The sequence below is a fragment of the Sceloporus undulatus genome, chromosome 4 (genome assembly GCF_019175285.1).
Source record: "Sceloporus undulatus isolate JIND9_A2432 ecotype Alabama chromosome 4, SceUnd_v1.1, whole genome shotgun sequence".
Classification (NCBI taxonomy): Eukaryota; Metazoa; Chordata; class Lepidosauria; order Squamata; family Phrynosomatidae; genus Sceloporus; species Sceloporus undulatus.
In genome coordinates, this window is record NC_056525.1 from 127,816,912 (window position 1) to 127,842,097 (window position 25,186).

A 25,186-nucleotide genomic window follows, 5' to 3' on the forward strand; every position below is an offset into this window, starting at 1 on the left:
CCCTGTGAGGAGCTGCTTAGGGAACTGGATTGTTTAGCCTGGGGAACAGAAAGTTAAAAGGTGATATAATAACTCGGTTAAAATATCTGAAGGGATGTCATATTGAGGATGGAGAAAGCTTGTTTTCTGCTGCTCCAGAGAATGGGGCATGGATTCAAACTACAGGAAAAGAGATTGCACCTAAATGTTAGGAAGAACTTCTTAATGGTCAGAGCTGTTCCTGGTGGCAGGTTTTTAATCACAAAGGCTGGATGTCCATCTATCAGGAGTGCTTAGATTGTGTGTTCCTGAACTGCAGGGGCTTGGAGTGGATTGCTCTTGTAGTCTCTTCCAACTCTATGATTCTATGCTTCTAAATCAAGAATTTTGAGGAAACACTAGGTTATAAAGAAAAATGATTTAATATCTTCCCTAGCATTTCAACTGTGCAACCTCTGCTAAAAACAACTGTTAATAATTAACAGTTGTTAAAATAATATGGGCAGCAAAACAAGAACAAAGCTTTTTTTTTAAAAATGAAAGAACAGAGTTACTGAAAAACAGAATTTCAGATTAGACTCTTAATCCCAGTACACTGGTTACGTTATAACACTATCATACTATACAGGCATAATCTAAGTTTTGATACCAAATGCAGGCATTTTGAAGCACTGCAACATGAATGGAAATATCTCTGCTATTTATTCAACATGTGACCTTTTTTAACATTAATTTTTTTTATAAATAGATAACTCCATGGTGCATAGAGGAAAAGGTACTGTATCCCTTCTACGTACAGCCAGACTTTGGATTTTAACAAAATACCGTTCAACTGAAAAACCTAAAGAGTAATGCGTAAATGTTTGAAATGTTTGAAAATGAGCCTTCATGGAGACCTCAGACTCCGTTCTTCACCAATTCATGGACCCCACTTATATCAATAATCAGGGGGGCATGGAATTCTTTGTTCTTCACAAACTCCTCCAGGCCCTATAAAAAAAGCAGATATTCTGAAACAGGCCACAATAGATTTAGTAATATTAAAAAAGCTAATCAAAAACTGTAAGCAAAATGTAGATCTAGACATTGTTTGTTACACTTACAATCCACCTTTCCTCCAAAGAGCACCCAGTGATACACATCATTTTCTCTCTCCATTTCCTGACAACAATCTTGCAAAAGGTACCTTAGACTAAGAAGTAGGGACTGACCCAAGATCGTTCAGTGACCTTCACAAGTGTGATTTGAACCTGGGTCTCCCTGGACCTAGTGCAACCCTCTGACTGGATAGTGATACCACAATTAGGGATTTGGGAAAGCCAGCCTCATATTGCTGTTCCGAACTTCAGCTCCCCAAGTCTAAATTTAAAAGTCTAACAACTTCCATAGAAGGATTACTACAGGCAAGAAAAGAAGGAGGAGATTAAGGGCAAAAAGGTCAAGGTAGTCCTTTGACATAAATCAGGGTTTTTAGTTTTAATTGCTGTTTTTATCCTTGATATTGTATTTTTAATATGTTATACTATTTAATACTGTCTTAAGGGGGGGAGGGATAAAGTGTTTTTAATTGTCATATTTTATATTTTACTGTTGTTAACCGCCCGGATTGGTTTGCCAGAGGGCGGTATACAAATAAATATTATTATTATTATTATTATTATTATTATTATTAAATGACTAGTCGCAACCGACTGTAGGGAGCAGTGCGCATCCCCATTACTAAGCTGAAGAGCCAGTGTTGTCTGAGGACTGCTCTGGTGGTCATGTGGTCAGCATGACTGCACTGAATGATGTTACATTCCCACTGAAGTGGTACCTATTTATCTACTTGCATTTGCTGGCTTTTGAACTGCTAGGTTGGCAGAAGCTGGGACCCATCACACAGCATTCAGGCCTTGAACCGCCAACCTTCCGATATGACATCTTAACCACTAAGCCACTGCATCCCCCAGAATAAGTGTGGGATATAATATGCATACAGATACCGTAGACCCTCTGTATCCATGGATGGCAAGCCTGTGGAGCAGAGCAGGAAGAGGAGGAAGGAGGCGGAGGGGCAAAGAGATGGAGGAGAGGGAGAAGGAAGGCGGAGGAAGAGGAGGCGGAGGGGAAGAGGAGGAAGAACTAGGAGGAGGAACAGTAGGGAGGAGCTGGCAGTGATGGGGAAAAGAGGAGGGAGGAGGCGGGGGGAAGAGGAGTAGGAGGAACAGGAGGAAGAGCTGGAGGAGGAGGAGGAGGAAAATGAGGCAACCCTTTGCTGTCCACCACAGTAAGAGTAGTGAGGCGGGCTTTGGGTGCCAGGGTGGCAAAATTCCATTGTCCCCAATGGATTGCACTACCATTGAGGACAATAGGACTTGAGCATCCATGGATTTTGGTATCTGTGTGGGGATCTGGAATGGATCCCCCACAGACATCAGAAGGGATTATGAGGCTCTGAGTAGGAAGCTGAAAGAAATGGATGCACATGTTGTCATCTCGTCTCTTCTGCCAGTTGAAGGGCATGGTCCAGGAAGGGAGAGGAAAATAGCGGATGTGAACAACTGGCTCCGCAGATGGTGCCACCAAGAACGATTGGGATTCTTTGACCATGGGCTGTGGTTCCATGAGGAGGAACCTCTGTCAAGAGATGGGTTGCAGCTCACGCCAGTTGGAAGAAATGTTTTTGCCAACAGTCTCAAGAACTTGATCAGGAGGGCTTTAAACTGAGTTCCGTGGGGGAGGGAGACAATATCAAGGAAGGCGAAAGGGATAGCGAAAATAGTCAAACTGACATAGAGGAAACAAGAAAAAAGTGCAAGGACCCAACAGTGGGAGGCAAAAAAAACTTGCACAGGCAGCAAGTAAAGGGGACCCATGGTCTGCGATGTCTCTACACTAATGCACAGAGAATGGGAAATAAGCAAGATGAACTCGAACTCCTAGTACAACAAAGCAAATATGAATGATATAATAGGCATCACTGAAACCTGGTGGGATGAGTCTCATAATTGGAATGTGTAAACAGAGGGGTATAACCTTTTTAAGAGAAATAGGCCAAACAGGAAAGGAGGAGGAATAGCACTATATGTCAGGGGCATTTACACCAGTGAAGAGATCCAGGACATCAATCATGGAAGCCAGGTGGAGAGCATCTGGGTAAAAATTAAAGGGGAGGGAAACAACAAGGATGTTATGGTGGGAATCTACTACAGACCCCCAAATCAGATGGAGGAATTGGATGATGCCTTTCTAGAACAGATGACCACACACTCAGAAAGGAGAGATGTAGTAATGATGGGTGACTTCAACTATCCTGATATTTGCTGGAAGTCAAACTCAGCAAAATCCTGAAGGTCTAGCAAATTCTTCATTTGCCTGGAAGACAATTTCATTGTCCAAAAGGTGGAAGAGGCAACAAAGGGGTCAGCTATTTTAGATCTGATCCTAACCAACAAGGATGACTTGGTTAATGGGATGCAAGGGGTGGGATCCTTAGGTGGAAATGACCATGTTCTCCTAGAGTTTGTTATACAGTGGAAAGGAGAAGCCAGGCATAGTCAGACACGCATTCTAGACTTTAGGAGAGCCGATTTCAGTAAACTTATTGAGGGTGATCCCGTGGTCAGAAATACTAAAAGATAAGGTTTACATTGATTGCACTGCATTTCCTTTGTTTACATGTTGTTGAAGGGAATGTCTTTTGCCAGGTTGGCATGGTTTACAACATTCCTATGGTTTACATACAGGTCTTGCATGACCTAATGCACTGTTTTACCTTTGACTTGAACAGGCTGACTGCTTTGATTAAACTAATAAACACAGCTCACATGATTTTGGGTTCAACTTTTTTATTGTGATTAATAAACACAGCTTGTTTGAACCTTACTTGGTGTCATGACACTCCCTCCACCACTGACTGAAACTTGTCAGTCTAACCCATTTGTATGATTCGCAAAGACCACGAAGAAGGAGGAAAGCTTGCATACGCGTAACGGTATTTCTTTGAGTGATCATCTGTGAATACATACAAATTCCACCCATCCTCCCCTCAGTGTCCTGCTCTTCATTGTCTCATTCTCATGTCACTTACGCAGCGTAAATTTTGGAACTGGGAAAAGAGCGGGAACGCAGGGGGCTTATAAGGGATGGGCGGAGCTACTGCCAAAACGTTGCAAATTTAACTTTGCCCAGTGATTCCAGAAGTTTTCTGAGCAGCACTGTGCAGGTGCAGTACAACCCATTTGTATGTATTTACAGATAACCACTCGAAGAAATACTGTTACAGGTACGCAACCTGTCCTTCTCCCGACCACGCATCAAGTGACTTTTTCTTGTTCTCAGAAATGAAAAGTCCATTGTGGGGTCACCAATTTGACAACACAAATAACGTCATTCATGACGTGGAAGAGTGGTTTAAGGCATAATCTGCAGACTTCTACAATAACAGTATTCAGAGGATCAAGAAATGCTGGGAAAAAATGTGTAAATCTGGATGCTGACTACATGGAGAAAAGTTAACTATAAATCAAAACAAACTTTCTGTAAAATATTTTTAAAGGTGATAATTAAAACTTCATGATACCCCATCATATACTGCCAAAAACAGTGCAGAGTGATTAGGAATTTGAAAATAGGAAAGAGAATAACTTACTTCACCTCCATAAGAGACAAGAGGAGAAATCTCACACTGAATTGGAACATCACAGGCATCCTTCAAACTAAGGAAGAAAAACAAAAGATTAGGCAAGAGAGAGAAGCTTTGGCTTGAATATTCATTTCTTTGCATTTCAAAGACGTTTGTTAATAAATTAGCATTTTGCTCTGCTCCTGCCAAGAAAAAGTTTAGCAGCAGTGTGGAAAGAAACCAAAATGATGTCCATGCAGCAGGTCCATCACATGTATCCATAGGGATTAGTTAAGCGTGCAACATGAGTTTGTTAAAAATATATACCAAGAAAGATGCAATAGAAGCAACCAATAATAGGAAGTACAAGATTTAAGTGCTCCTTTCAAATATAGTCTCTCATTCCAGAGAAAAGTTAAACAAAGCAAAAAATAAAGCCATTTCAGTACACTGTATTACAAACTGAACTTTCCATTTCAGGTCTGCCTCAAACAGGATGAATTTTTTGGGCGCAAAGTTTTAAAATCTATAGGTTGGCCAAGTAAAGCTTTAGGTCATAAATCAGTACTGGCAAAATTTAAATCAACAAGCCTGACACATCAAGATTTGCACTACTGTAATTCAGTATGCAGCAGGAAAAGTGAATATTATTTTTCTGCCTTAAATCCTCTGGGACACTTAAGGAAAATGTGAACACTTTCATATTAGCAGGAGACATATTCTGTTTTTTGTTTTTGCTAGATTCTCCAAACTCCAATGAAAACAAGGGCCTATGGAGAGCTAGTGGAAGTTCTCCTCAGAGGTATTTGCCTCTAGAGCAGGGGGGGGGGCAATGAGTGGCCTGTGGACAGCATGTGTCCCCCTGAGCCTCTCAAGGACCACAGCTTTTCAAAAAGTTTTTTTCTTTCCAAACTCTCATCAAATGTCCTCTGGGGGCATTTTTGCTATGTTTTTAGCACATCCCTTCTGCTATTTTAGGTTCAGGAAAAGAGGCCTTTTTAAAAACCATAAGTAAGGAAAGGGCCTCTCCTCAGCTTAAAACAGCCAGAAGGGACTAAAACATGGTGAAAATGTCACCCAGAGCCATTGGAGGGCATTGGGAGGAATTTGGAGGTAATTTTTTTTATTTTATTTTTTTATTTATTTTTGCAGTGAGGGCGCACCCCCAAAGGTTCTCTGGGGGCCCAATGCCGCCCCCTAGCTTTCCACAATCGCCTATTCCTGCTCTAGAAAGTAGGTTTGTGGGTGACTGACAGAAATATTTACCCAATCCTATCATACAAATCTTTTTTTAAAGGATTGGGCACAGGGTTCAAGAGAGAACAGAGATATAAGTACCATGTGTGCAGAGCTTTGAAGGATGCTAGAACTTACACCATATCTTTGCTTCTTAGCAATGGTGGGAGAAGAAAAGACTCTCTCTCTTTCTCAACCACAGAAGATGAGAATTAACTCTCTTTTGCTCAGAGTATGGTGTTTTTTTAAATAGTGTCTATGTAGTGGATTTTAAAAAAAAAACTGACTCTCCCACTTCCTTGCAAAGTGTCTGAGGATTTTGTTAGGGCAGGGGAATTGCTGTCAAGAAATATAGATGCTGACTACTAAGCTGAGCTAATATATGTGGCCCTTGCTGGCTTATGTGCACACACTTTAAGGAGATAAGCAACATGCATGATCGGCTCTCATATGACTCATGGACTTCAGGGGATGTCCAGAGTGGCAGAATTTACCCACCACAGAGGGTGTATGTGTTATCATTAATTCTAGAAAGCCATTGTTTAGATATCCTTTTATGGGAAGTGATAAATAAGACAATATATAGATATAAAGATACCTACTCTAGTTGCAACTATCAAGAGGATTAAGACCCAGGAATGTTAACAGTCCCTTCAGGCCACCTGATGCCATACTATGGAATATATTGTAGAGCTGTCATTAAATTACAATTAAACCCAAACTCCACAAAACAGTGATACCTTTTTGGAGCCAAATAAGAAGTGCAAAATATATTAGTTTTCTATACTGTTCAAGTAGGACAATCTTCAAGCTACCAGAAGCCGCTCATTCCCAGGCTTTTAAAAAAATGGGTGTGAACATGCAAAGAGCCCTCTGAGGGCTGGTATACAGTCCTCCCTCAATGGTCACCTGAGAGACCAAAAAATAATGTAGTAGCTGCAACAATGGAACTTGCCTCTAAGCCACTATAGATTGTGCTCTGGTTTATCATATCTCATCTCACTCTACTTTTTTGCTATTAGGGTGGCCTTTATGAAAATTTAGTTGCTAAATCAGGTCTTAACAGAAGACAGCAGCCAATTTTCTTTCACTTTATAAAATAGGGAAGACACCACTCAGAACAAAGTCTTTCAAGAGCTGAGGCTAAGACTAAAGAACGCATTATACTGCTGATTTTTTAAAAAATTGGGACATTTGAACAATATATTTAATGGAAGCAGGGAGTGAGGAGAGAAAATAAAAAGCCCAAATATGTAACAGGTTGTGAAGACTCTTATCTTGTTGTGAAGACTCTTATCTTGTTGCACAGCCACTGTACGCATTAATATTCGAGGAGGTGCTTTGGAAAGGATATATTTTACATTTAAAGCCAAATAAAGATAAAGCTCAAAAGGACCTTGAAAAATACTTACAGAAATGTCAACTTTTCAGTCAACTCTGCTTTTACTATTTTGTTTTTAAGTGGCATGAAAACTATCATCCTTTGGCCTGCAAGGGAGTGAACAGGCAGGCCCAGCTCCACCAGGGCTAGCCTCAAGAAGAAGAGTCCTCCCTCCAGTCCGTCTACCTTGGTCCAGGCCTCAGAGGGAGAGAATAACCACTGGACCTCTTCCCCTTTCCCACCACCATTCCCTTCTCCTTTTGTATCGTGTCTTTTAGATTGTAAGACTGAGGGCAGGGAACTGTCTAATTAAAAATAATAATTGTAAGCCGCCCTGAGAGCCATTAGGGCTGAAGGGCGGGATATAAATACCATAATAATAATAATAATAATAATAATAATAATAATAATAATAATAATAATAATATTGACTGGATTTATCTTAATACTTGGGAAGATCCCTTGGAATTTTGCAATAAAAACAAAATGAGAGACTGAGGCAAGTAGGGATTGTAGTTTACACTTAATACCCAATTACAATAGAGATCCAATACAGTAAAAGCAGCACAAATACTGTGTGGTTATGCCTACAAATAGAAGGGAGATACAGAATCTAACCCTGACCCCTACACACACCAACAAAGTACTACAGCCATAATTTGTAGACAAAGCAGTTATTGCCTTAAAGATACTTCACAGTTTTGCCAGAGGAACCTAGCTCACCTGTTCCTTAATTTCAGTCATGGCAAGAAGCTACAGGATTCAACGATCAAACATGCAGTGCCTTCCTAGTGTCTGATTGTCTACCATTATATCAAGTGTTCCTACAAGGCAAGTGTGTCATAGCAACAAACATCCCCTGAAAAAAGCAGGCTAAGCACTAAGATCCCACATGCTGCAGAAAGATCTCCCAGTCAAAGCCCAAGTACAGACCCATCACCATGCAGCTGCAACAACCCAGTATATTTACTTGTGATTGACATCAGCTTGGTTCATATTTGATCTTCCATTAGTGCAGCTGTCACATGGGAAGAAAAAAGGATTAATGAGAAGGTAAGCTAAAATGGGATATGCCAGATCAACTCAGCAGACTTTCCTGATTGTCCTATATGATGCCTGTGATGGCATGTTTGTTTCATCGATAGTTCCATCTAAAAGATGACCTTGAGTCACCACGTGCTAAACAGAATGACAATGATGGGTAACCCATTCTTCTGGTTCTAAATAAACAAACCCATTCACACCTATCACGGATCAGTTTGATTTTTGCTCTCAATTCTAGTACTGGATTGAAGAAACATTTTGGCCATTTTTCAGAACATAGATTCCTGCCCAAGAGAAATGATCCCAGACAACTTTTTGATCATGCAAACACAATGCTGACAAATCTGAATGAGGTTCAGAGACACTTCAAAAATGGTGCAGTGGTTTGAGTGTTGGACTACGACTGTGGAAATCAGATTTGACTACCTGCTCAGCCATGGACACCCACATGGATACCTTGGGCAAATCACACACTCTCAGCTCCAGAAAACCCTGTGATAGGTTCACCTTCAGGTTGCCATAAGTTAGCAATGACTTGAAGGCATCAAGCACACACACACACCCAGACAAGACTGCTAAGGATCATGCTGGTTCTGTTTTTGAATACTCAAGTATGAACAAAATAATCCCTTATTACATGCAAGTGGTCCATTAAAACAAATATCTTTTCTGTGTGGCGGCAGCTCTCCCAGATCTTGACTGTTATGAAGCATTTATTGCAGCTATTCTCCATCCCATAATTTAGTTCACTGGACTGGCAAGCTTACATTAATTATTTTATCCCGTCCGTGGTGGTGGTAGGCTGCTTCATACCAGTGATGGACAGACCCAAAATTAAAAATGAACTGGACCAAACAAAAGCGGATGAGGCCATTTCTACTCACCCTTTTTTTACACACCATTTTCTCTCTCTCTTCATCATCTCCATCAACGCTTACCAGTTGTACCTCTCTTTTTGCTCACCTCTGCCTTCCTCACTAACATAAGGCAACCACACAAGCAAACTCACGAGTTCCCATCATACCAGCTAAGCTGTCTTTCTGAAGTACAGCATTCTAGTCTGGCTGCATCTATTCCTCTTGATTTCTCCCTGTCTCTCTTTTGGTATCCGTTGCTTTTGCTAAGTAAAGGTAAAAGGTAAAGGTTTCCCTTTTGACAAGGTTGTCAAGTCATGTCTGACTGTGGGTCAGTGCTCATCTCTGTTACTAAGCCAAAGAGATAGCATTGTCTTTTTAAACTCTGTGATCATGTGGCTAGCATGACTGCAGAATGCTATTACGTTCCCACCAAAGTGGTACCTATTTATCTACTTGCACTTTTACATGCTTTAAAACTGCTAGGTTGGCAGAAGCTGGGACTAGCAGCAGGAGCTCAATCTGTCATGCGGTGTTTGGGCCTCGAACTACTGACCTGCTGATCTAGCAATTGTCAGAGTCAGCATATTGACTGCTGAACCACTGTGTCCCATTGCTAAGTACACAAGGCAAAAAGAGACAGGGATAATAGCTTCAGGTTCATTTCCGGGCACAACTCAAAGTGCTGGTTAAGACCTTAAAAGCACTGTATAGCTTTGGCCCAAACTATTTGAAAGACTATTTTCCTATGTGATCTTAGCTTTAAGATCCTTTGGGAAGAACCTTCTTCTATTCCCATCACCATCACAGATGAGGACACTGGAAAAAGCCACCTTGGTGGCTGCTCCCAGGTTGATCTTCCCTCTCATGGGAGACTAGGCTGTTACCCTCCCTGATCTCCTGTAAGCAGGTAATGAAAGACTATTATTTGAACAGGCATTTGATAACTAAGTGGGCAATGCAGGAAGGTGCCGAATTGTTATTACTAGTGTCGTTTTTAAATGATTTTATACTGTTTTAAATTACTGATGCTTCAATATGACAGTTTATTGTTTCTTAACTTTTTAACATGACAATTTTGTTAGATGTACCTTGTCTAAATTTTTGTTGACCTTTTGTCCCATGTCAGGGGAAAGTTAAGAAAGCTGAATGCCGGTTTTCCACAGCAAACAAGAGTGTGTGAAGTATGTGAAAGGTGAAATCACAACCTCAGGTCGAAAGTCTCCACAGACATAAGTCCATCCCTGATTTAGCCACTGAACTCCTTCTTACTTCTGTTACCCCAGAGAGGCTGAAGCACTAGGTGCATACCTACATCTCACAATGGCTGGATCTATTTTCCAAAGAAATGAGTATCATTATCTTTGGTTTACTCTGAGTGTGGGAATCATGGAGTGCTAGGATTCCATCCACTTTTCCCCAAATCAACACTTTCAAGACTGTAACAGATGCAATTATGAATATTAAGTTGTGTGTGGCCAACAAAGAAGAAGAACCCTCCCTCCAGTCCATCTGCCTTGGTCCAGGCCTCAGAGGGAGAGAAGAATGCTGGACCTGATCCCCTCCCCCCTCACCATTTCCTTCTCCTTTTGTGTCATGTCTTTTTAGATTGTAAAGCCTGAGGGCAGGGAACCGTCTATTATCCCCTCTGTTGTAAGCCGCCCGGATTCCCAGTGATTGGGCGGCATATAAATAAATCCTATCATTATTATCATTATTATTATCATTATTATTATTATTATTAAAACAGTATAAAACAGATCCACTGAGGTCTGCCAGTTGTTATCCTCCTGGCAAATGTGAAAGAAGCAGCAGCATCAAGACAAAAGGCCACAAGCACAGTGGTGTGAAGAAAAGGAGGAGGAACCCAGCAACAGTATCAACAGGAGGAGAAGGTTGCTGGCGCTGAACAGTACTTTCTTTGATGCAAGGCTTGCAAGGATGCAGAATGGGGGGATCCTCGGAACCACATTGCCTTGGAAAGAGTGGCTTGGACAACTGCTTGTCTCATAGCACAGGCAACTGTCCATGCCAGCCCTCTTTGAGCAACCTGGCACTGAGGACTTACCTATAAGCCATACATTGAAGAAAATGGCAGCCTAGCATCAGCAGCCTTTTCCAACTGCTATTGCCACCTCTTCCTGTGTAAACTCAGAGAGGTTTGCCACAACAGGATTATATCCACAGTGCAATTATATGATATGTGTAAATACAGTCAGAAGCAAATACTACTAGTTGAGAAGCCTGCTACAAAATATGGATGAAAAATCTATCCACAGGAACATCCAGCATGTCTGAATATTGTTATAAATAGACAGCAAGATTATCCAGCCTTATAAGGCTTACTCACACTACAAATTAGAAGTGGAAGTTAAAAGGCAGAAGAAAGCAAAAGTCATCTTACCAGGGAATGGCAGGAAGGCGTGTCTTATTCTCATCCACGAAATGACCACCAGCATTGAGAACCCAGCGGTGATGCAGTGACATCAGAGAGTGCCGTGCAGTGGTGGGGTTATCCTTACCATTTTGGCTATCTGCATTCTTCAAAGGGGAGAACTCATCTTCTCGCAGCACTTCATAAACCACAAAATTCCTGATAGCAAAATAAAGGAGAGATGTTAGAAATCAAGTCTTTTTAGCTTTCTGAAAATGTTCTATTAAATTTGAAGGAAGCCAGCCAACATTCTAGAAGCTTCTAAAGATTCGAAATTATACTGTGAAGAGCAGAGCAACACAAGATACAGGAATAAGCTTAAGTGCTAAACAGAATGAAAGGGGACTTGCAAAAAGCCAAGAAACCCAGCCCCAACCAATTTTAACTCTTGCCTGAAGACCCCATTAATTTCAAAGTTCTCAGAATGGGACTATGCACCAGTTTCACAGTAACTGTTTGCACTTATTGCTACTTTACCCACAGATGAGAAGGAAAAGGTGGACTCAAGTAAAGCAATCCTTGGGATAGTCTCCTGCTGACTTATTTGTCCAGTACAGATCCAAGGCTGTGGAATTCTCTCACATGGAAACTACATTGACTCTCTCCCTGCTGTCCTTCTCAAGATAGAATGAATGGATGCCCCTCACTCTTATATAGTTTTATAAATGCTTAGGCATTTCAGCTTGTTCTCAACACCTTGTGCAAGACATTTTTTTAAAAAAATCTGATGAATGAAATTGTCAGTTCTTATCTCTGTTGCCTATACACAGAATTTCCAGGCACCTCATCTTCCAGCCTTCTCACATCCCATAATCATGAGGCTTACAAGACTTACCATTTATGCTTGGATTTTGCTCTTTTATTTTATTATTGAATGTTTAATTTTTTATATACACTGCCCTGACATTTTCATTCAGATGGAGGCATGGGATATAATATACTATGATAAATAAATAGAATTACTTTTAAAACAAAATGATACACCAAAATTAAGATGACAAAAGAACATTATCAGAGCTGGGAAACAAAGAGCTGGGGAAACCCAAGGACCTACTTGGCAAACTGGAAAATGTCAAAAACAAATTTCTCCATCTTAATCCCATTTGGTTTGTCTGGCGTCAAAGGTTTCCCAGTGGCCACATCAATGTATGGGATCTTCTTCTGAGCTATGTGGTGTTGTAGTTGGGATTCATGAACACTGGAACATCAAGGTAAAAATAAACAGAGTTTGAAATGCACCAGGATCTACTGGGGGCCACTAGCCAAATGAAACACCCCTGTCTCAGATGTTTGAGTCAAAGCATATGAAAAAGCCATAACCTTCATGCTATGAACCAGATAGTTTTTTAGATTCTCACTAAATATCAATGTATCTCCAAAAGCAGACCTGATATCAATCACTCTGGCAGAAAATACACCGATCTGCAATTGGATCTCCATGTTTTCTTCTTTTCTTTTCTTTGGTTGTAAAGGAATCTACAGAAGACTTGCTAATAAAAGTCACTACAGTACCACTTTTGAATCCACCTAACACAATGTAACACTTCATGGTATAGATATCAGTGCAAGCAGGTAGCATGAATACATGCCCAAGTATGCACTGATTTTTCATACTTTTTCTTAAAGAATCCAACTCGCTGGTTTTAATCTAAACAGTTTCTCACTGATTCCAGTTTAAGCCAGGCATAACTGGCAAATTATATGAAACCAGATCTGACATTTATTTATAGAGATACTGTTAGGATGGCTGCAGATCATCCAAGTGGCAATTATTTTATGGTGGGATTAGCACACAAAAGTTAAGTAGAAACTAGGCATTTTCATAAGCAAATACCACTGAGTTTTCAAAATTACAGGTTGGCTGATCATGTTCCAAGCTTTATTTGTTTAGTTCTTTAAAATGAGAAAGTAAGGACCTCCTTCCTTGGAGGTCTTTAAGCAGAGGCTAGATGGCCATCTGCTGGGGATGCTTTGATTTGGATTTCCTGCATGGCAGGGGGTTGGACTGGATGGCCCATGCGGTCTCTTCCAACTCTATGATTCTATGTAATCAGCACATAGCCATTATACCCTACAGTATCAAGTGTAAAGCTTCTTCTAGACAGTATTATCTCAGGATTCATAGAATATAGTTGCATGTTTTAATATCCCATGGGACATTAATGGACACAGAAAATGACCATATTCTATAATAGATTAAGGTAAAGAGAATCTGCCTCTTAACATCTATTTTAAATAGATTAAGGTAAAGAGAATCTGCTCCTTAGCTATTTTTCTCCTTGCAGACTCAAGTTCTCTCCAAAACCCAATTCAAAGAAGCATTCAAATATGTTTCTCCACTCTTTCCTCCAGCCTGATGTGATATAGTCTAGGGAAAGATTTACTATTTAATCCTATTAGAGATACATATTGGACATGTTAACTGGAAAATGCTAACACCAGAGGACTATTGTTAACTACAGAGAGGGAAGGAGCCCTGGTGGTGCAGTGGTTAAATGCCTGTACTGCAGCCACTGACTCAAAACCACAAGGTTGCGAGTTCAAGACCAGCAAAAGGGCCCAAGCTCGACTCAGGCTTGCATCCTTCTGAGGTTGCTAAAATGAGTACCCAGACTGTTGGGGGCAAATTAGCTTACTTGCTGTTCACCGCTATGATCTTTGGAATAGCGGTATATAAATAAAACAAAAAACAAATTAAAATATATTAGGAAAACTTACTTTCCCAACCATTTAAATTTGTTTTTTAAAGCTTGAACCTGTTTTTATTTTGTTATGCCATATTGTGTTCTCACTGGTTTTTTTTTTTTTATTTGAATTGGATTTCCAATAGTGTTATTTCTTTTTCTGGGTCACCTTGACAACTTTCCTATAGGACAGCATATAGGTATTGTTAGTATATTATCAATAAAGGTTTTGGCATCCAACAGAGTCATCAGAAATATATCCTTAGGACTACATTTCCTAAATAATCCACAATTAAGGAATGTTCATACCTGACAATGTCTTTCAGAAAGTCCATCGTGAAGTAGTGGTTGGCAATGTTACCAGCATTAAAAAGCAGCCGACCATCAGGACTCCTTTTCTGTGCTGTGGCCAGAGAAATCTCACTATACTCCACTACCTTGTAAAGGCCACCCACTTGGCATACCACACCAACTGGCTCAGTGGGGTTGGTCTTTTCAACAACCTAACAGGATGGTAAAAAAATAAGTTTTGTGGTATTTTCAAAACTAACAAATTTAGTCTATAGCATACACTATTTTGGACTATAAAAAGAAGAAAAGGAGGAGGGAGAGAGAAATGTTCCAGCAATTTTAAGACAAAATGTTGTTGTTTTTTATTTTAGTAGGAGTTTTCATTGATTAAAAAAACTTCTTCTTAAGATGCAGTAGAGTGATGGACTGTTGTGGACTAGAGTCTGTTCAGCAGAAGCATCCAGGGCTATCCTTGGTTAGTTGGAATAACATATATGCTGAATATATGGTGGGGTTGGTTGAGTGGCAATAAAATGCAAGAAGTGCCATCTGAAACAAATTGTATTAAGCTACCATTTACAAAAGGTAGCCACACAGTAGGTATAAACATAATGGCAAAATGCATGGAAAATAGAGATGATACTAAACAACAGAATCACAAAACTTCTGATAACATAATAGTAGAGGAAAAGTAACAGGTGTAAACATATAACAAATAAAAGGTAATACTGCTAATATTTACTACTTGGTATCATGCACTGGACAACATACTCCAAACATTTACTGTAATTCCCATTGACATAATATAAAATAATTTTTGTTGTTGTGTGCCTCCAAGTCATTTTTACTTACAATGACCCTAAGGCAAACCTATCATAGTTTCTTGGCAAGCTTTTTCAGAGGGAGTTTGCCACTGTCATCCTCTGAGGCTAAGAAAGTGTGACTTGCCCAAGGTTTTTATGCTCAAGTGAGGATTTGACCCCAGCTCTCCAGAGTCGTAGCCCAACACTCAAACCACACTGGTTCTCAATAACATAAATTAGCCAATACCTATTATATGAGTTCCCCACAATGAATATAAAGATACCCTACATTTAAACAAAAATCAAAGCTATGAATTCATATACAGTCTTTGGAAAACTGCTAGAACAATGAGTTGCAAGAGTGCTGATGCACCCATAACCAGTATAGATACATTTCAAAGAATCAATTCTTCTTAACATGACAACAAGCAAAGATTTCAGTACAATGAGTCTTCTTAACAGAGCAGTTTTCTTAGCAACAACAGTAAATCCTGTGTGGTGGTGTTTCCATTTCATCATACTTGACTTCATCAGTTGAATATGATTCCATGTGTGTTCCTCAATATCTATAACTTACTGTCATGTGGTTCTGGGAGTCTGCAAGCCCAGTGTGGCAAAATGGAAATGATAATACAGAGCTCTTCCATTGTTGCTCTGTTAAGAAGGTTGCTTGTAAAAGTACAAATCCCAGGATTCCATAGGATAGAGCTACAGTGTTTAAAGTAGTGTAAAACTGCATTATTTCTAGAGTGTCGATGCACCTATAGCCAGCTTACCAAACATAATGTCCACAAGGGGAGGTGAGAAAACAACTCATTCTGTACAGTTTATGCAAAGAATTACCTTTGCTCCACAATCTGCTCCTTTGTGTATACAGAATCCAATGAATGAAGGGTCAGCCACTTTTACCAAAATATTGTCTACACAGTACACATGAATGCTGCCAATGCCTCGCTGTTCCATGTCCTCTACAATATGATGAGCTCCCAAGGCGCGATACAGACCACCATTGCCATCTTTAAGAAGGGGTTGAGAAGAGGAAACATTTCAGTGTGTCAAGTACAGTACTTCTTACTTTGTTCTTATTTATTTCTGTCTAACTTTTTTTGACATTGCCATATGATGAGTCATCATATCTAACATTTATTTTTAACAAAATAATTTAAAAATCATCAAGCCAACATCTCATTTGTTGCAGGTACTGATAACATCCAAGTTCAGTTGCTGACCAACAGAATGACAGAACTGACAGTTTACAGTTGGTATATCCACTTACTTTTGCATTGTATTCTTATTTGCAATCTTTTTTAGTATATCACTCTTTGTATGAAAAAATGGGATGAATAACCCTGCTCTGGAAATAGAGCAGTTTTTCCTATTCAGTGCATCAAGGTTTTTAAAATAAAGGAAATTAAATCCCCACTCAAGCATGTTGTCCTACCTCCTTTTGTAGTCAAAGATATTTGGTCCCCGCCTCAGCTCCAAATATGCTCAGAGTTACCTGCTGGATATCTTTGTTGTTGTGTACCTTCAAGTCATTTTTGACTTATGGTGACCCTAAAGCAAACCTATTTTGGGGTTTTTTTGGCATGTTTCTTCAGAGTGGATTTGCCATTGCCATCCTGATCACACAATATGTTTTTATGTTCAAGCGGGGATCTGAAGCCTGGTCTTCAGAGTCGTAGTCCAACACTCAAATCATTATATCAAACTACAACTTCAGAATTTGAATAATTACCAAATCAGACCTGTAAAGCTTGCTTGAGACCTGTGTTATTGGCTCATTCACTGGAGTCAGAGGGAAAGGAAGGGCAAATGCCATGGTGTCTTTGAAAAATGCTTTTGTAGATTGTAGTACCTGGTGCCATAGAAATTTTGCCTTTTTCCTCCAGAAGAATTTTCCCATTAAAGTCCATAGCAGGAAGCATCCCCTGTTGGAAGAATACTACATCCTCCTTTTTTAAGCCAAAATATTTGTGCTTCTGGAAGAATTCCCTTGTCAGTTCCATTGTTCTGCCACTTGTCATGATGTACCTGTTCAACATAAAAGCAGTATGACTCATAGTATGCAGCATGTTATGAGACATGCAATCCCTGGCCCTTCTCTACTACTAGACATCCACAAGTGTCAACCCCTAAAAGAGCCATAAGACCATTAATGTATGCCTCTTTATTTCAGTGTTCTGGGGGCTCTGAAAGTGTAGATGCCCAAGAATTCCACAGGGTCTGACATCCAAGATTTCAGGGCAAGTCAGTTCTCAGACAATAAAGAGGCTAACCTCTCATCAGCAGCAAGAAATAAAACCTGTTAGAAAACTGGGAAGAGAAAGCCAACAAATGTAAACAGCCATCTCTGGTCTAATGTGGCAATGCAGCCCTCCTTCACAATTAGGTAGCTTTATTTCTATCTGAGGCTTTAATATTGTACTCCATCACTGTACTTCAGAAATAACAACAACTTTATTTATTTATTTATATGACACCTTTCTCCCAAAATTGAGAATCAAGCAGTGTACAATTTAAGAAAAAATACAACTAAAATCATACAAAAATGTGAACATTAAAATAAGATTAAACTATCAAAATGGTTTAAAACTGTACTTAAAAAGATAAAATACCATTAAAAAAGTAAAAATCCTTTAAAACAATTCAGTCTAAAATAGTACATCACCCTCAGCACATTCTTTTGAGGGGGGGGGGGGGGGAGGCGTACATCATCCACATACTGATGGCACTGCACCCCAGAACTCCAGATGACCTCTCCCAGCAGTTTCATGTATCTGGTGACTAGCATAGGGGATAAAAGAGAACCTTGAGAGACCCCACAGGCCAATGGGTCAAGCAGGAGTCTCCCAACACTACCTTCTGGGTTCACTCCTCTTGGTAGGATTGGAGCCACTGTAAAACAGTGCCTCCAAATCTAAAGTGGCTCAGAAGGTTACTATGGTGATGGTATTAAAAGACACAAAGGGGTCCAACAGAACCAATAGGTTCTCAAACGGTGGAATAGGATCCACTGAGAGTGGCATGAGAACTCCTCAAGGGGAGCTCCAGATTTGGAGGCCCTGACCTTCCCACAACTTTTTATGTGTAAAATTTATACATACATTGAGTTAAATATTTAATTTATTTAAACAAAACTTTTATAATTTTAATGATATTATTTCCTTATAAAATGTTAAAACATGAATATACACAAATGTGCAAATGAAAATATGCACACTAAATAAACATCATATTTCTATTCATATACTATGTCAAGTGTGGTGTGTGTGATCTCTGTATGCAGATATAAAAGGGGGTAATAAAATGTTTGAGAACCACTGAACTATGGCATCCTGTTTGGAACAGATCTGAAAAAAGTAGATTGTAATACACAAAAGCTACAAACCCCGCCCCCCATTTCCAGCCTGACTTTTTACATTTAGGTGGGGCTTTTTCAGTTGGAGGGATGTGTGTGTGTGTGTGTGTGGACATGGTTATATGGATTTAAATATGGTGGGTTACACAAGACAGAAAAAGATCCCTTTTGATAAGTTCAAGGATAAAAAGAGTCAAAATGGGATCTAACTCCAACCTCAAAGTCAGGCCAATTAATACAACTGTCATTAATACTTTGGCACTAGAGCAGTCATCTCCAATATGTATAGAACTTAACAGTACTTAACAATAAAAGCTACTAGGAGCTCAAGGTATCTATGAAAAGAGAAGGCTGTCTACTATACTTTTGAGGGGTTTTGTGCTCTGCCCTCTAGTCACTTTTTAATGTTGTTGTTCTGTGATCAGTTTTGAATATTCAATATTCTCTTACCATAGAGACAAGAAAAAAGGATGCCCGCTCCAGGAGGCAGCCCATTACATGTCTAAACAGGTTATGGTCAGAACAGCCCCTCTTGCAGAAGCACAGAGGGAGGACTATTGAGGGCATGCACGTCTTTATACCTCCACAGTTTCATAACTAAAGAGCCTAGTAATATTAAGTCTCCTGTGTACCTCCATCTATCATAACAAAATCTTCCAGCTAGGCAAAATGAGATGTTTCTAAGGTTGTGTGTAGAAACAATTTCAACTCAGGCAGTCCAAATTCTCTCTCTCTCTCTCTGTTTGTGTGTACACATGTGTGTGCAAGATTATGAACATACATTATTTCTTCCATATTATTTTACTGTTTTGCATGAGTCTATTGGGTTTTGCCTTTGGGAGAAGGCAATAAAACCTCTTCCTCTTACCACTTGAAATCTTATTCATCCACCTCTTCAGCAAACACTTCATGTATACAGTGGGCCCTTCCTCTTACGCAGGGAATCTGTTCCCCCCCTCCCCAATTGAAAACAATGGGGCTTGTGCACATGGCACGGCACATATGACATGGGCATGCTGTACTTTCAAGCACTTGTATATAAGCATGGGGTTTCGTTTTAAAAAGTGTCTAAACATTAAAAAATACTGAATTTCTTAAATAGCTGAATTCTGCACTAATCTCATTTTCTAAGCTATGAATTTCAGTAGTTACAAAACTGTGATTACTGAAACTCTGAAACTAGTGAAACTTTGAACCAACAAAGCCAAAATTGCTATCAGATACACATACTATAAATGTCACTGGTTACAAGAGCTTCCAGGATACTTACCAAGGAATGACACATTTGAGACCATGTTGTTTTTCAGCCAATTGCTGTAGTTTCAAGATTTTCTCTGCTTGAATTTGGAAGAGGGTTTTATGGGATGGCAGGCCGACATCATACATTCCTTTGGGGTATGAGACACCTAGCCTTGTCCCCTGTCCACCAGCTAGAAGAAGGACAGCAACTTTGCTCTGAGAAATCTGTCGGAGACCTAAACCAAATAAAAAAGATGAAAGTGAATTTTGTCACTGAGTCCAAAATAGCTCTAACAGATCCTTTCCTCCCAGTCATTAAAGCAGAACGCTATTGAGTTATACAGAATCCTTTTCAGCTCCATCAGGAAATACTTTAAAAAATGTACTTTGCACATAGTCAAGTCATGCTCTTTGTTAAATTCCCTTGTGGGATCTCTGCCTCACTACTCCAAGGTTGTTTTGAACCCCTCCACACACATTAAGTCAAAAACAATGAAAAATTCCTAACATTCCTTTACATGAATAAGAGTTTTATGTCTAAATTCTAGTTAGATTCCTGAGAATCAAGTGTTTCATTTACACATAGGAAAATAACGGTCATGCAGACATGCATACATCATTTTAAATAGTTTGGGTTTTAAAAGTCTCCATTACTGAAGGTAATTACTGAATTCTATTACTGAAAAGTAATCCCAGTACTAAAAAGTCTCCATCATCTGTGGCCTTCCTCATTTGGACTTCTTTTCAATATCCCACAAATTAAAACATTTAAATAAGCACATTAAAAACAATATTTATATCATTTTTCTGTTTATGGGCCCAAGGGTTGATGTTATATGCAAAACCTTAGCATAAATCTTAAACTCATACATCCTTTTTGCTTGTCAGTTCACTGTCTCCTTTCCTGGTTTGGGAGATTTTGTCAGCCTGAATAATATGCAGATTGATGGTCCAGCAAAACTCAAGCAAGAAGGCTAGAAATTGTCGTCATATGTGGCCTAGTGGAGGGAAGGGAAGGAAGCATGTGATTTTCTTTAAATATTCTTTAAAGAAAGGGACTTGATAGAAATAAATATAACCAACAAACCTTTTTAAATTATTTGTTTAGCAGGACCAGACAACCACTTGAAGAACAGCATTCAACAGGCAACTCTCATAACAGCCCACAGACAATGCTGTGCTTCTTAACAAACAGGCAAGTTTGGCAACAAAACAAACTGGCTACAGTTTGGCTATGGATATTAATATGGATAATAAGATATAATATGCATATATTCGTCCATCCTGGAGGGAGAGAATGGGCGGGCCGAACGACATCGGGACTGCCCTGAAGAGACGGAGCCCTCCCTCCATGGCAACAACTGCCACCTTCCATCCTGGAGGGAGAGACAGGGTGGGCCCAATGACCTCGGTCTGCCCTCAAGAGACTGAGGCCTCCCTCCATGGGAATAACTGCCACCTTCCATCCTGGTGGGAGAGATAGGGTGGGCCCAACGATATCAGCCTGCCCTCAAGAGACTGAGCCCTCCCTCCATAGCAACAACTGCCACCTTCCATCCTGGAGGGAGAGACGGGGATTGGGGATTGGAAAGGGGCTAATTTTGAATTGTATTTTGTATATATTTTTATTCCTGTAACCCTCTCGGATTCCATGTGATTGCCCAGGCTATAAATAAATAATTTTAATTATTATTGTTATTATTATTAAATGGGCATATTATAACAAAAAGAGAAACATAGATATATAATGTGAATTTCCTTACTGGTTGGTAAATATATGGTAGTCTGCGAACTCACAATTATTTAACAACTTTACTCACTACCTCTTCTTCCAATAGAACAGATGAAAAAAATGGCCCAGAAAAAAATGACCTTTATAATAATAATAATAAAATAATAATACAGTAAAAGCTTTATTTATATACCGCTTTTCCAATATGATCAAAGCATAAACCTGTACCTCCCCAAAAGAACCTTTTCATTCTTCAGAGACTGTGGTGCCATTAAGGAGAGAAGTAAGCCAAAGACTCGTCTTTCCATATGTAAAAATTCTATTACTTTGGGGATCACATCTGTTTGCCTAGAACTGCCGTGTGAGTCAAGCGGGGTCACATTTAGTACCTTCCTTCTCCCAGGCTGGCAGGTGATCTTGGTCTCGGGTTGTACTTCCTAACACTTCACGAGGCAGAGGTTCCATTTTAATATCCACATTCTCCTTCTCTGGTAAAAGGCTGCCACCCCTCATGGCCTTTTGGAAAGCCTGGCTCAACTCCTCCAAGTCCATAGCATTCAACTCCATATATAGCTCTTGCTGTTCTGCTACACTGAGTTCATCCCAAAACTGAAGTAAGTGGCTTTGCCCTGCGACAGCCAACCGATGCTGGAGAATACGAATATTTTCATCCTTGTCCATTGTCTGTAGAAATGAAGAGAAAGAGATTCATAAGATTCACTGAGAGGTGCTGTGCTTGACACGCATGACATTATTCTCAGCAATGATCCTGGAGTTAACTCACTCCAAAAGTTTTCAAGGATGTTGGATGTGAATCTGATTCCTGCAATACACATCAAAACACTTCTGCAACTATTCCTAGTTGGATGCATTTATTAAGCTTTGTGCTTCAATTCCAGCGATATCTAATTAGGAATATGTCAAGGAATAAATGTTTCCTGCTGAGCTCCTAATTCTTCCCATAACTCCTTAATCATTTCCCATATTTCTAGTTAACGGGGCACTCTCAATCCTATTCTGGTATAATGGCAGCCCTGAGGCCTTATGCATGCACACATAGTAAGTATATATAAACACAATACATTTCTATAACAAGTAGTTCTTTATATAATAAGTAGTAGTTGGTCCTCCTTATCCATGTTTTTTTATCCATGGATTCAAGCATCCACGGCTTGAAAATATTCCAAAAAAAGGTATAAATTTCAAATAGCAAACCTTGAATTTTTTTTTCCATTTTATATAAGGGACACATTTTTGCTCTGCCATTGTATTTAATGGTGCTTGAGCATACATGGATTTTGATATTGATAGGGGGATCCTGGAACCTAACTCCAGCATATAAAAAGGGTCCACTGTACAATAGGTAGTGTAACAAATAAATAAAGTAGTATAATTATATAAATAATATATTTATATAATAAGTAGTAATATAAATATTGCATAGATCTCTTAATATGTGTATTTTATGCAGCTTAATATGTTCATTTTATGTAATGAATGTGTGTTAACTATGTTATAACCCATCTCAAGCCACGAGGAGAGGCAAGTAAGAAATAAAATTATTATTATTATTATTATTATTATTATTATTAATACTATATATATAATTGTTATAGGTTATTGATTATTGATTATCTTAAACCCAGAATTTTAAACAGAAATCAGCAGGAAGACCAAGAAGCTTGACTGGAAAGGAAACATATTTATTTTTAGCTGCAGCATTATTCCTAGCAGGAAATTCTTCCAAATTACTAGGACCCCGAATTCAAAGTGAACCAAGTTTTTATACTATTCTGAATAAAGGAAACTACAAATCACATTTCATTGCTTACACTGAATTAAACATTTACACCCCTGTATATTCATTGGATGTTCAAATATTACACCCAACATATGTCTCTATCTCTTGTGGTACCCATCAATCAAACCATTACCTATATGTTTTGTTTCACTGTCCTCAAACTGTTTATGTGGTACCTCCTTTTATTTGGGTTAAAATTATAAATTAGGAGCCATTATCAAATTGTTTACATTCCAAAACAGAACATTTGACATGCTCTCATTTCAGCACTAGAATCACAGAATAATACAGTTGGAAAAACCCACAAGGGCCATCCAGTCCAACCCCTGCCATGCAGGAACTCACAATCAAAGCATTCCCAACAGATGCATCCCCAAACAGCCTCTGCTTAAAGACCTCCAAGGAGAGATTCCACCACTCTCCAAGGAAGAGTGTTCCACTGTCTAACAGCTCTCACTGTCAACAAGTTCTTGAGGTGGAATCTCTTTTCCTGCAGCTTGCATCCATTGCTCCAGGTCCTAGTCTCTGGAGCAGCAGAAAACAATCTTGCTCCCTCCTCAGTATGACACCCCTTCAAGTATTTAAACAGGGCTATCATATCACCTCTTAACCTTCTCCTCTCCAGGCTAAACATCCACTATAATTTTTAACTTTTGGGAATAAGTAAAATTCTGAATTTTAACCATGTTACCACAATAATAATATTAATAATACTAATAGTGATATGATTTATTTATAGCCCGCCTTTTCACCAGGAGTCAAGGCGGGTTATTTAAGTAATAGGAGCACCTCCCAGCCCAAGTTTTCCAGTGGTCCCCAAACGATGCCCTTTTAAGGGACTTTGTACTCCATCTCCCAGAATCCCAGCCTATTGTCCCACATGGCTGAGGCTTCTGGGAGATGAAGTCCAAAAAACCCCCCTTAAAAGGGCACAGTTTTGGGACCCCTGCTTTATATCCTTGTTTACAGCAGGTGGATGAAAAGAGTCTTATACAGCTCCCTCCCTGGGGTCCCAATGTTGCTGGACAGCCCTGGCAGGAAGGCTCCCCACCATAGAGCCCCTCAGGCGGCGTCCCCAGGGCTCCTGGGAGGGTTTGATTTCCCTCTCTGCCTGCCTCCTCAATCCAGCGCTTCCAGCCACAAAGGCGCCCCTCCCTCCTCCACTCACCTCAGAGTCAGAAGTGACTTCTCCTTCCTCCGCCCAACACCAGCCCTTTTAGAGCTCCCTCTCGGCCCCGCCCCCTCACTCCGCGACAACCAATAAGGACGGTGGGCGCGCGCCCTGGCTTTCCCCGCCCTCCCTCGCGCTGGAAGGCTGCCACGTCACACCCGGCAGAAACCGCCACGCAGCGCTATCAGAGTGACGCGGAACCTTGGCGCGGTCTCTATGGCAACTGCGTTGAGACAGTCATTGCCCGGAAGTGCCGCTGTTGGGTGGCCAACTGTGACTCATAGGGGATGCTTTGATGGAGAGTTCCTGCATGGCAGAATGGGGTTGGGCTGGATGGCCCTACTTGGGTCTCTTCCGACTCTAGGGTTCCAACCTGAATTCTGGGGGCCAGGCACGTCCTCCTTGTCCAGGGCCTGTCCCCCATCTCCCCCCTTCTGCCCGGGAGGAATTGCCAAGCGGCCCCCTTCTGAGCATGACTCAGGGCAAGGGCTTGGATTAGGGGCCTCAGCAGGGTTGGCGTAACACACACCCACACCCTCCCTTGCCCTCCCCCTCTTCCTCCTCCTCCCA

The 25,186-nt window shown here is 40.1% G+C and overlaps 1 protein-coding gene across 4 annotated transcripts; it reads right to left on the reverse strand.

Annotated features, from left to right (window-relative positions):
* Positions 1-664: 664 nt before the first annotated feature.
* On the reverse strand, positions 665-24,681 carry UAP1 (UDP-N-acetylglucosamine pyrophosphorylase 1). 4 transcript variants are annotated; one of them, XM_042465332.1, is made up of 11 exons: positions 24,614-24,681; positions 22,034-22,328; positions 19,944-20,148; positions 17,171-17,346; positions 16,156-16,328; positions 14,528-14,721; positions 12,589-12,732; positions 11,505-11,693; positions 8,173-8,220; positions 4,613-4,679; positions 665-969 (listed from the first exon to the last, which is right to left on the reverse strand). In XM_042465332.1, the coding sequence occupies exons 2-11, from the start codon at positions 22,323-22,325 to the stop codon at positions 877-879; spliced, it is 1,581 nt and encodes a 526-aa protein (XP_042321266.1). In that variant the 5' UTR covers positions 22,326-22,328; positions 24,614-24,681; the 3' UTR covers positions 665-876. The 4 variants fall into 4 exon arrangements, with proteins under 4 accessions (XP_042321266.1, XP_042321265.1, XP_042321267.1 ...); XM_042465331.1 differs by lacking the exon at positions 24,614-24,681 and adding an exon at positions 24,497-24,591; XM_042465333.1 differs by lacking the exon at positions 24,614-24,681 and adding an exon at positions 23,791-23,827.
* Positions 24,682-25,186: the final 505 nt, after the last annotated feature.